Below are 13,451 nucleotides of genomic sequence, written 5' to 3'. Positions count from 1 at the left end.
CTCAAAGACACATTATGACGATGAATATAACTTGTAATTGCATACGTCGGACAAGCCGAGAAAAGATGCGTTAGTTTCCGGGGACTACTTACAAGCCTGACATAGAGTGTCTGCAACTTGCACCCCCATAACGCGACTCCGATAGACCGGGGTGTTTATAACGCCATCCATTATTATTATTATTATTATTATTATTAAGACTCAACATTCATAAAAATCAATTGAATTCCAAAGAGAATAAATTAAAATAATTGTAATTAATTGAATTACAATCTTGTATGAAAAAATGTAAATATAAAATAAATAAAGTTATTAAAATGAAGATTAAAGAGCGAAATGTAATATTCTCACCGTAACAGATCCCAAAACATGAAGAATACTGGCAGACCTTGACATCATATACTCCCTCCCAAAGAGTATCCCAAAGAAATTTTCTCTGAGCTCACTCCAATTATAAACAACTTCCGGACTATTAGGTCCAGAAATATCTGCATCCTCAAATGGATCAACAAATGGTACTTTTTTCGATGACTGATACAGCTCAAAGAGTGCCTTGAACCTTGCCATTCCGAAGCAATTGAGTACAATCCACAGAGTGGGAAAAATAATGGGCAAGAGGGGAAGTGTCACTGCGATGGGTTGAAGCATAAATAGTTCAGTCCAATGACCACTTCCAAAATGCTCGTGGAAGTAGAGGTAACGGAGTAAATTCACTAGTTGCACGATGATGAGGAGAATGGGGTAGGCCAGTTGCTCGATGCAGCAGATCATGACGAGGTGACGCTCCCGATTGTGGTAGGTCACTGATCGGTCCAGGGCTTGATCGAGGGCCATCTGGAGATTCGTCAGGTACGGGGTCTCCTGGAGTTTGTAGATTTTGTTCTTCAGGGGAGTTCGTGGCTGAGGGGAGGAGAATATCTCGTGGGCACCGTGGACTGGGGGACTGTATACCTCTTTGGCGTGGAGAGTTGGGGCCTCTGGATCCTGGCAAAATGATTAAAAAATTACAGCGAAATTTTATGGACAATTGACTAGTCAATTGTTGAAAACAGCAGATCCAAAAATCCTTGAAATACTAGGAGAATCCATCGTAAATAGTAGAATGAATATGGAGGAATATAACGATGGTAAAAAAAATCATTTGTAAATATTTTGATTGAGGATATCCAAGTACTTACAGTTTGGTACAGAACACACTATAGATTTAACCATTTTCAATCATCAAATTTGTCAATTGAATTGCGTGAGAAAAATTGGAAAAAAACATGAATTTTCCGCTTCATTCAAATTACATTTTGCGTAGAATTATAATTTTTTGTAAACATTTTTTGTTCATAAATAAATAATTGAAATTGTTTAAACTAATTTTTTTTTTTACATGAAATCGATTTCTGGTAAAATTCTGAATATGAATAAATTTGTTACGATTCCGAACAAATGATTTTTATGGTGAAAAATTGATTGTCTATGAATTATTTATAGAAAATGCTCATAGTTCTAAAAAATTGCACTTATTAAATTATTTCATCAATCCTCCTCCGAAAGTAAATTTTCTAATTTTTTAAAAGCATTTCATTGGAAAAAACAAGTGGGAAATTTCTCTTGCATTGCATATAGTATAGTTATTTTTGCTAATAAATTACCAATATGCTTCTGAATGGTTATTTTGCACATCATTTCGTTCTATCATGTATAATTCATTGTTTATTCCATGTTATTGACTTGAATAAGATTTCTTTTTAACTAATTTTGTCACATTTTCAACTTAGTTGAATGTTATCATCATTATTATTCTTATAATCCCTTTCTTCCATACAACCGATTGTCTTTTTTATAGTTCTATCTCTTCCCTCAGCCCTTCGATAAAATGTTGACAGAAAAATTTTATTTATACCTCCTTGAATGGAATTCATGAAAAATTCGAAATTTTCAACAATCATCATAAAAATCAAACCAACCGATATAGCGATCGTAATCATCTTCTAATTCCGACTTAATGGCATTAAAACAAACAATTTAAGCTATGATTGAATTCATTTGGAGCATGATATTCAAAGATTTCCCCGGAATTCTGATTGTCAAAAAATACAACATTTTTGCGAATAAAACAAGACAACGATTATTTCTATCACCTTCATCTTCGAACCCGGTTAAAAGGACATCCAAATAAATTTTTCTAGCCATCATTCAATCAATTCAGAACATTTATTTGTCTATCGTGGGACAACCGATTTTTGAAAAAAAATCAAAAATTAAGAAAACTAATCGACGAACTAAAGTTTAATTAATGACAATTGATAGGGCTCAACAATACCTACATTTGAGAAAAAAAAAGATTCAATTCCATCTTCTGGCCCTCTCCTAAGGTTTAGAACGATAAATTTCCTCAACAATTGAACGCAATTGCATTCAACAATGGAAACTTCAATGTGAATGATTACAAAGCTTCCATTCGGAAGCAAAAAAAAATGAAGTTGAAATTTGATTAGAAATTTGGCATTACTTATTATAGCATCAAATAATCATTGTTCTCCCTCGAAAAACCCTAAACGATCTTCAAATACAACAGCAAAATCAACATAACACGATAATTCGATTACTTACGTCATATGGCACACAATACCCAGGGACTTGTTGGCCGGGTCTAATGACAATTATGTCACCACTGACCAACAAAGCCCAGGGTAAATTGACAATCGAACCGTCTCTATACGTCCACTGGAGTGTTACGCATGGAGAGAGAGGACTGCACAGATGCGGATAATTATCCGTATTCCATTTGCACATCTCCCGAGCAGCTTCCAATTTTTTCAACAGTATCCTCACACGGTGTGGTATTTCTTTGTGCCTCAGAATGTTGTCAGATAAAACTAATGTGAAATTTAATACTACGAGGCAGCAGACTATCAGTCCTTCATATGGAAGTGAAGAATATCTGGAAATTATTCAAAATTAATTGATTATTATTTTTACAGGAGGAATCTCGTTGTACAAATGATAGAACGGGAAATACTATTGAACATGGGTTTTTTCAAGTTTTTCGTAATTTCGTAATCCCAGAAAAAATGGAAATTCATGCACAAAAATAGTCGAAAAATGACTATTTGACGCAATTCAAGCCAAAAAAGAGTTTTATTAACTTTTTTTTTTATTAACTTTTGTTTATTAATTTGTTTTATTATTGGGAGTACTAATGAGAATAATAATTTCCCATTCAGTAGAATGAAAAATTATTGAGAAGTTTTGACGGGAGAAGATATTGTCAATGGATTAATTGAAGAGAAAATGAAACAGCAAAATCCAAAGTCCAGAGGAAGGCCCGGGGGGAGACCCAGAGAGGGAAAGAGGAAAATGTAATGCTGAATTTCAATCGAATGAAAAAAGAAAAGTATAATTGCCCTAATCTAATCAATTTAATTATAGATGAAATATTTTATATTACTTGAAAAGAGAACTATGGCTAAAATTAGTGAAAATTATGAATATTGTCGTCTTGATATAAGAAATATATAAAAAACTTTTTGGAGTTTCGAATGAGGCGAGAACATAGACGCAGCGATGATGAGGGCCTAGTTTGGCTGCTGGAGAGTCAGGAAAAACTGACTGGTGGACGCTGAGATCAAGATTTAACAGGGGATTGGGATTCATCTGTGGAGACAGTCGTTACGCTATTATATTAATACGCTAGGGGTTTCGAATATCAGTAATTTTTCGCACCGCATGCTCTTTTATACCAAATAGAGAATTATTATTCTCATCAGTACTCCCAATAATAAAAAAAGTTGATAAACCAATTTTTGTTGCTTGAATTGCGTAAAATGGTCGTTTTTCGGCTTTTTCATTTTGCCCCACTCTCCCCTACTATTGAACATAATTTTTTTCAAGTTTTTCGTAATTTTGTAATTCCAAAAAAATGGAAATTCATGCCCAAACATTGGTACAAACAAATGCTGAAAATTGCATAATTTTCAATAATTTTCAAAAGTGAATAAATAAATAATAAACGATTGAAAATGTATATTGTTATTGCAGTCTAGTAACTTATAGAAAATATGTGATATAAGAAATGCTTTCTGCCACGAATATTTTGTTGAGACAGAATATATCAATAATTTTGTGACGTTCGAAGCGTTTTACCCGGAGGTAAAACGCAATGAAAGTCCTTTTCACTATTTTTATTCCTGCACTGTAATCCTTTTGTTCTTGGCTGTCACTCCAACTTCGACTAGCTTCGGCGGTGAGCTCACGGGGGATTCGCTCACTCGGAGGGATGTTGGACGAAGGATATGAAGGGTGACGTTCTCAATAACCACTCGCGTGCTCAAGCTAGTTATTGATACACGATAATGATCAAGGTGGGTTGGTATAACACGTTGCTAAATTGTCCGCGACTCAAACTTGGGACTTTGACCCGATTGTTCAAAGGCCTGAGCTCAGAGATCCGCTCTGTTCTGCTCCTGATCGTACTCTGCCTCTTCCGGAGTCCTCGAAACTCGTCAAAGCTCGTCAAGGGCCCAAGTTGCTTAGCTAAGCAGTCTCACGGTTTTCTGTACTAATATTGTCTTGTGCCATCATTGACACAGACTAACACCGTCAAACAGTTCAGGACACCTGAACTGGACTTGCATAAACCGTGGGACTGCTTTCCATGATGTCCACATGACACTATGGGATTGCTGACCAATGTCTGGGTGACAGGAAAGAGAAATCACATTTCTCGTTCACACCATCCAGCATTATATTATTATTTAATATAATTATTAACTAACTCGACGTATTGATCGATCCCAATACGTCACAATTTAATCATTAAGGCCTGGCTCCATTATCTGTCGAACTTTATCTAGATTCCTATCTCCTCAATTGAAATCAGTCCTCCATATTAATTAAAAATGCTCTTTCAAAATGTTCAGAATTTTTTTTACTTTTTTAAAAATCTAAATTCAGAATTTTCAGGTGTCTCTGAGTGACGGGGCATCGAGTTGAAATTTCGAGATAAAAATCGAACAAAAAAATCAATTTAGATAACGTTCGGCAGATAATGGAACCGGGCCTTAAATTTGATCTATATCTGATGCTGTGCTATTGGGTGTTTATGAAATAAACATGAAATTTAATTTTTTAATTTCGTTTAAAACTAATTCCAACAGAATTTCAATAGATTTTCAATGGAGAGTGCTAGGTTTTTTTTACAAAATTCTTCAAAACATGTGTTTCATAAAATTATTTAATGTATGTCATAAAATTTTTCAATTGCTCATTCACCTTGCTTCATTCACACTGAAACATGAGGAAACAATTAGACTGATGGCGTTGATAATCAGGGCAATTGCCGATGTCCAACAGAGAGTTGTATATTGACTCCTATGATGCAATGTATCCTTCAGCCATCCTCTGTATTTTCTGTGAGAATAGAATGGAAAAGGTCCATTGAATTTGGTTTGACAGTTCTGGAATAATGCGCTGAGATTTACGAGGGAATTGCAGCAACGTAACATTCATTTTAGGGACGAACGGGTTCTCACAAACTTTATTTGTATGGGCAAAAATACAATTGAGAGGTTTGCTTTGTTAAAATTGAGTGGAGGGAGTCGTAAAATGTAACAGAATAGAACAGAACAAGTGGATTCTGCATACGTCGTAGAAGATGAACTTGTATAAATTATACAACAAATAACTTTTAAAAGAAATGGTAATCATTTTTTTTTGTTGCGGATTTTGTCGGCTCTAAACAAGTCCGCCGACGATTTTTTCAACATTATTTATTTCCGAAATGAATATAAAGAGGATAAACTGTTGAATTTAACTAATTACGTTGCTGCACCTTGCTAATGAGTTTTTTTATTTGTGATTATTTTAATCATCAATGATGGACCCTCACCCATCAAATTCTGTTATCATTTCTTATCATTGGTATTCCCTGGACAGATTAATCCTCCCAAAAAAATTGTTCATAAAAATCATATTCTTTTTTGCCTTTAGTAACAAGTGATATTTGAAGAAATCAACAATAGACTCATGTTGAAGAGAATTTTTTACTCCACAAGATATAGACAAGAATTTTTTCAGGGATTTTCCAAGGCGATAGTTAATTTCATCCATGAATCTCTCTATATTATAACAATCCAAATGGACTTCTGGTAATAAAAATTTGGTACTCGAAATTAAGACTCCAAAATTAAAGGTCAAAATAAGGGTCGCGAAGGTCATGAGGTAAAAATAAGTGTTACGAGGGTTAGAATAAGGGTCACGAGGGTCAGAATAAGGGTCACTAGTGTCAGATTAAAGGTCATGAGGATCAGAAGAAGGATCACGAGGGTCAGATTAAGGGGACAAAGGTCAAATTAAGGGTTCAAATAAACGTCACAAAGGTCAGATTAGGGGTCATATGGGTCAGATTAAGGGTCACAAGATTAAGGGTCAGATTAAGAATCCTAAAAAGGATAACAAGAGTCGGACCAAGGGTCTAAGTAAGGGTCACAAAGGTTCGAGTAAGGGTCGCCAGGGTCAAACAGGGTCGCGAGGTTTACAATGAGGGTCAGATTAAGGATCCAAATAAGGGTCGCAAGGGCCAGATTAAGGATCACAAAGGTCTCTATATATCTCTCTATATTATAAAAATGCAAATTGACTTCTGGTGATGAAAATTGTGTACTCAAAATTAAGACTCCACAATTGAGGGTCAGAAATGAAGGGTCATATGGGGGTTGGCGAGCGGAGCGAGCAGGGGGCGTAGCCCCTTAGTAGGCTAAACAGGTCAATTTCTGGACGGGGGTTAGTTTCTGGACGATTTCAACTTGTATTGAATAGTCCACAAATAAAATGAAAATTGTATTGATTACTTCACCTCTCCATAATATCACTTGTGTATAATCATGTGATCAATTATTTTCTTCTATTGATGAACATTTAATAAATAAAAAAAAAATATGACCCAGTCGTCCAGAAATTGGGGGTTTCGGCTACATTCAACTATTTCTCAATTTAATTATTCTTTGTTTTGTTATTTTCACTTGAAACTATTTTTTTCTGCTAATTGAAACATTCTTGAAGGTATGGAAGCCATCATATCCCCATTTAGGTGATTCTCTTATTTTAGATCCTACCACGAAACTCGAATTTCCTTTAATCGTCCAGCAATTGGCCTGGTCACCCTATCGAATAAATAGTCAAAAAAATCACCTACAGGAAAAATGTTTTGATATTTTCTCTTAAAATCGCTCATCCCCCGGAGAATCAACTAATACAAAAAACCACACTCGACTCAACTCGTTGAATGAATTCGCTTCTAGAATATTCTGTGACCAATTAATTCTCCCCAATTAAAGATCCCCAAAAACTCAAGTCTTCAATCATTTCAGCCTTGACGACCAATAACTAAATCTCACTGCGCTTCATCTCATCTCGAAGAACCTCAAAAAATACGAGAATGATGCAATTCCAGAGAGTCTCGCGTTTCTCTCCCCCCAAGTATCCAATTGTCGCATCTAAAGAGACAACATAAAAAATCAAGGAAAAATCATACTTATTCCTTTTGCAATTCGCCTCATAGTCCTCCAGAATCCTCGCTACATCCCTGTGTAGAATCTCTAAGGCTTCGGTAGTAGTGAGTCCCAATTTATCTCCAACCTTCTTGCTCTCGCCTGGCTCATTAGGTCCAACATTACTTTCGGGTCTATTTCCCTCCATTTCCTACAAGATTCAGACAAGTTACAAAAACATCGTCAGGGTCAATCTATTTCCGGTACTTAAAACTCATATAATAACGAAGCAACTTCCAAAATTAACTCAAATCGTTATCTAATCCAGTACCCAAAAATTATAAATAAACTATAAAATAAATTATAACTAAAGAAAAATAACATCTTTTCGACAAAAAAATCAAATCCCCAACGATAATCTCAATTATAACTACAAGTTACCGTGCTTAAATTATATAACACTGTTCACTAAAGAATTTAAAAGATGGATAAGCGCTCATATTACTCTTCCCTTAACAACGTACGTAGTAAAGACAATTCTTCTTAATTATTCCCTTCAATTAGTCCGGATAAAAAACAACAAACTAAAAATAACATCAAAACTATTGTCTCGTCGAAAGTTCCAACCACAATCCGTTAAAAAATGAAACTAAAAATGAAAAACTACAGCGTTAATTATTCAATAGTCGATTTTTCGGGCTATTGTTGCCCATATGACTGTATACTCTTTGTATACTATGCATGTACACAACTCTGTAGCCCATGTGGCATTATTATAGTAAAGTTTCGTTTACTTTACTTTATTTTAGTTCAGGGGAGTTTCACCTCGGGAAAAAAATTTCCGTTTTTCGAGAAAAAAACTTCAAAAATCTATTTTTCGCGGGATTTTTCCCCAGGAATCCGATTTTGTAGGTCAAATTCGTCTCCGATCGCTGAAAATTAGAGATTAGAATTTTTTCTAATCGAAAAATTAATTTTCGCAAAATCCCCAATGTATTTTCTTTTAGAAATAGTTTTTTAAATATGATGACATACTACACTAAGTATTAGTGTACTTAGTATTAAGTGCACTTAGTATTAAGTACTTTGCGCTACTTAATTATCAAAATACGGGAGCAGATACATTTTTAAGTCCATTGGTCAAGCTGAAAAAAGTCGTTATTTTCAATGAATCGATTATATTTCCGAAAATAAATTATAAGTATCAACTAGAATGAGTGAATTTCCAGAAAATAATGGAAAATGAATCGAAACAGGACGGAAAAAATGCATCTATTCGAATTTTTGAGAGGAAGTACGCTGGCAGTTTCTGGATTCCTGAGAGGAGCCCTCTCAACTGTAGAGTAAAACAAAGTTAGGTAGATGCATGGGGACCATTAAACATCGAGTTAGTAATCATAAATGAAGTCTACACATAATATTTGGACAAGAATAGTAGATTACACACCTCGGCCAGTAAAGTAAGGAATGTCTCAGATCACATGTAATTGTTGGCCGAGGCGAAGCCGAGGTCGACAAACATGTGATCTGAGGCTTTCTTATTTACTGGCCAAGGTGTGTATCCTATTTTTCTGCTCGACGCAGCCGGAAAGTGGCAATTTCGTTTGGCGCCGCGGCCAGGAAGTTGACGCTTTCCGGCCGGAGGGCAGAAAACATTTTTTTCGTCATTCCGGCCGTAAGGCAGCGCTTTACGAACGCTACGCGATGGTAAATTGCTGCCCACGCCCGTGATGACAAAAAATATCATTCGACATGCAGCCTAAAAAAACTTTTCTAGCTCATATGATTGCAACCCTCGCTTTCGACTCGGGCTGCAAACTTATATTCGCCAGAAAAATTTTTTCAGCATAATGACGAAACATACTGTTTCTTCAGATATTAATAAAAAATTTGGCAAACGAATACATTTAAAAATGCATCTACTCCCGCATTTTTCATAATTAAGAGCGAAAATTTCAGATCATATTCAAAAAATTATTTCGAATAAAATACGTTGGGCATTGTTGTTAAGTTGATTTTTCGATTAAAAAAAATTCGATTCTCGACGTTTGAGTGGGAGGAGACAATTATGACCTACAAAATCAGATTCCCGAGGAAAATCGCACGGAAAATAGTATTTCTAAATTTTTTTTCTCGAAAAACAAAAAAAAAATTCCCCGGGTGAACCTCCCATTAATAAGGGATTGGGAGGGAAACAGAATGTATAAATTCGAAAGGACATACAGACAATGTTCAATAGTCAAATTATTATTTATTAATGAGAAAAATAACATCGATAGATCCTGATTAAACTTTTCTAACTGATGAACGTATTAAAGAAAATTATTTCCTTGCATATTCAAAAATAGAATCAAAATGACAACCCCTGAAAGAATTTAACTCCTATAAATCGTCTCAACAACTCCTAGAACACAGCAATAAAAGCAAGCAATGGTAAACTCCCAAAATTAACTCAAATTGTTATCTAATCGGATTCCCAAAAATACAGTAAACAAAAATAAAATCATTTTCTACGAGAAAAAAATCAAATTCCCAACGATAATCTTTATGATAACTACAAGTTAACGTACATTAATTATATAACACTGTTCACTAATAAATTTAAAAAATAGATAAGTCCTCATATCACTCTTTTCTTAATTACTCCCGATAAATCAAAACAAACTAAAAATAACATCAAAACAATTGGCTTGTCGAAAGCCCCAACAACAATCCGTTGAAAAAATTGAAATGAAAATTAAGAACTACAGCGTTAATTATTCAATAGTCAAATAATAAATGGAAAAAAAACATCGATTCATCTTCATTCCCCTTTTCTGACTGATGAATGTATTTTTAAAAAAATTTCTTAATCATTTCCTTGAATTACTGCTGATAAAAAAAATTAAAAATAACATCAAAACAATTGGCTCGTCAAAAACTTCAACAACAATCCGTTGAAAAAATAAAAATAAATACGAACAACTACAGAGTTCATTATTCAATAGTCAAATAATATCTGCTAAAAGCATTAAAGAAAATTTTTCTCAATTATTTCGTTTCACAACCAGAAATAGAATCAAAATGACAACTCCTAATAAAATTGAAACCCCTAAAAATCGTTTCAACTCCTTAGAAACATGAATGTAAACAAACAATGGTAGATTGATGGCATTAATTATACAGCAGTTTTAAACAATGAATTATAAAAAATACATGAGCCCCTACTGATCATTTCTAACTGATTCATCACAGAAAATTCTTATGAATTGTCGATGTTAATAAAGACGAATAAAACCAAAACATTTATCCTGAAAAAAAAAACTCCAAAAAATCTCGTCCCCAACAACTGTCAAATCAAAACAACAACAAACAAAACCATCAACAGTGTGAATAAACACAATCAATTGCAGCCTCACGAGCGTTAATTACATAATTCTTAAATAGTAATGAATAAAAAATGAGCCCTTATGGCCCTTCTCTGACTAACGCAGGCAATGAAGACAATTCTTCTCAACTGTCTATATCACTAATGAAGAATAACTTAATGAAACATCCTCCGAAGAGTCGTCCCCTCGACGACTCCGCAGAAACGTAAATAAAAACAAAAAATTGGGTTAATTACAGAAATCTATCAAGCAATTGATAATAATTGATATGGCCCACGGAAGGACTTTTCTTTAATTGATAATGAGAAAATAGGAGAGGATGGGGTAAAACGCACACTTTAGACTTTTTTTAAATTATTCATAACTCAGAAACAAGTTGATCAATTGAACTCAGTTTAGGCTCGTCACAAAGGGAAAGAATCGTTCTTTGTATTGAAGAAAAGAATTATTAAATTTTATCAACGTTTCAACCCCTCATTAACATTTTTAAAAAAGTTAAAAGTGTCCGTTTTACCCCAACCTCCCCTATATAAACCCACATGAACCTTTCCTGATTGCCCCAAGACAGAAAATTTTTCCAAAGTGTCAGCATCAATAGCGAAAAATAAAATCAAAACATTATCCTAAAGAAAACAGTAAGCCAGAAAAATCCGTTCCCCAACACTTGTCCAAAAAAAACAAGACTAATGTAAATAAAAACAAATAATTCCAGGTTGACGAGCGTAATTTACGCGCACATAATTCGCAAATAATGAACACAAAAAAGCTCTTATTACCCTTCTCTGCCAGATACACGCAATGAAGACACTTCCTCTTAATAACGAGAAGTAAATTTTTAAAAAATTCTCATAAACCACTCCCACTCTAAAACAATCCGGTCTCCAACAATTGTCTCACAAAAATGCCAACGAACAAGTCCCCCAAAAATGTAAATAAAACGTAACAATTACAGGTTGACATGCGTTAATTACATAATCCTGTCAAACAATGAATTAGAGAAGAAAATAAAACCACATCAACCTTTTTTGACGGGCCCACTAAAGAAAATGCTTCTGAACTGTATACATCAATAACGAAAAATAAAATCAAAACATTATCCTGAAGAAAACAACCCAACGGAAATCCCTTCCCCAATACTTGTCCCAAAAAAAAGCAGCAAAAATAATGTAAATAAAAACAAACAATTTTAGGTTGACATGCCTAACGTACGTGTATATAATTCTTAAATAATAAAGCAATAAAGATAAAACACTCCCGCTCCAAAACAATCCCATCTCCAACAATTATTCCTCAAAAAATCCAACGAAGAATCCCTCCAAATGTGTAAATAAAACCTAACAATTACAGGTGGACATGCGTCAATAAGATAATCCTATCAAACAATGAATAACAAGAAAACCCACATAAATCTTTTTTGACAGGCCCACTAAAGAAAATGCTTCTGAACTGTACACATCAACAACGAAAAATAAAATCAAAACATTATCCTAAAGAAAACAATAAAAAAAATCCCTTCCCTAACACTTGTCCCAAAAAACCCAAGAACAATAATGTAAATAAAAACAAACAATTTTAGGTTGACATGCCTAACGTACGTGTATATAATTCTTAAATAATAAAGCAATAAAGATATTTCCTGTTAATTTTTAACATCAATAACGAGAAGTAATTTTGAAAAAATCCTCATAAAACACTCCCGCTCCAAAACAATCCCATCTCAAACAATTATTCCTCAAAAAATCCAACGAAGAATCCCTCCAAAAGTGTAAATAAAACCTAACAATTACAGGTTGACATGCGTCAATAAGATAATCCTATCAAATAATGAATAACAAGAAAACCCACATAAATCTTTTTTGACAGGCCCACTAAAGAAAATGCTTCTGAACTGTACACATCAACAACGAAAAATAAAATCAAAACATTATCCTAAAGAAAACAATAAAAAAAATCCCTTCCCTAACACTTGTCCCAAAAAACCCAAGAACAATAATGTAAATAAAAACAAACAATTTCAGGTTGACGTGACTTACGTGTACATAATTCTCAAATAATGACTGCAAAAAAAGCTCTTGTTACCCTTCTTTGACAGATACACGCAATGAAGACACTTCCTCTTAATTTTCAACATCAATAAAGAAAAGTAAATTTAAAAAATCCTCATAAAATAGTCCCACTCCAAAACAATCCCATCAAAACTCGACGAACAAACCCCCCACAAATGTAAATAAAACCCGACAATTACAGGTTACCCTGCGTCACTTACATAATCCTCAAACAATGATAAAACCCCTCATTACCTGTTTGTCTTCCCGTCGTTCGCATCAAAACCGCAATTATCACCTCATAAATCAGCCCCTCGTGAAAACCTCAGTGTCAACCCCCCGAGACCCCCATTACTCCATCAGAAGTCACCGACACTCACTAAACCCGAAACAAATCTCTGCCTGAGCACAATAGCCGATCCCCACAGCAGTCTCCGTAAAACTGAATCGCTCCGGTTTTTTATTCCGTGGGAATCACTCCCAACGCAAGCTTTTTTGACAATAGAACTGATTGGAGCGTCATCTGGTGCTCATACTCGTCTCGGCCAACAGCTGAT

At 34.5% G+C, this 13,451-nt stretch overlaps 1 protein-coding gene across 3 annotated transcripts in view; it reads right to left on the bottom strand.

The window, feature by feature from the left end:
• The window catches only part of LOC107037696 (transmembrane protein 94), a 47,686-nt gene extending 34,318 nt beyond the window's left edge, over nt 1–13,368 (bottom strand). For all 3 annotated transcript variants that reach the window (XM_015256367.1, XM_015256369.1, XM_015256368.1), the window contains exons 1-5: nt 13,150–13,368; nt 7,526–7,692; nt 5,266–5,403; nt 2,605–2,935; nt 352–984 (exon numbers count right to left, since the gene is read on the bottom strand). In XM_015256367.1, the coding sequence (XP_015111853.1) occupies nt 352–984; nt 2,605–2,935; nt 5,266–5,403; nt 7,526–7,689 (1,266 nt within the window). In that variant the 5' untranslated portion in view covers nt 7,690–7,692; nt 13,150–13,368. The remainder of the gene's footprint in view (nt 1–351; nt 985–2,604; nt 2,936–5,265; nt 5,404–7,525; nt 7,693–13,149) is intronic.
• Between the last annotated feature and the right edge of the window lie 83 nt (nt 13,369–13,451).

The sequence above is a fragment of the Diachasma alloeum genome, unplaced genomic scaffold, assembly GCF_001412515.2.
Source record: "Diachasma alloeum isolate Michigan unplaced genomic scaffold, Dall2.0 Dall_scaffold_00269, whole genome shotgun sequence".
Classification (NCBI taxonomy): domain Eukaryota; kingdom Metazoa; phylum Arthropoda; class Insecta; order Hymenoptera; family Braconidae; genus Diachasma; species Diachasma alloeum.
Note: the sequence above shows the minus strand (reverse complement) of the source record. Positions and strands in the feature narration are given on the sequence as shown.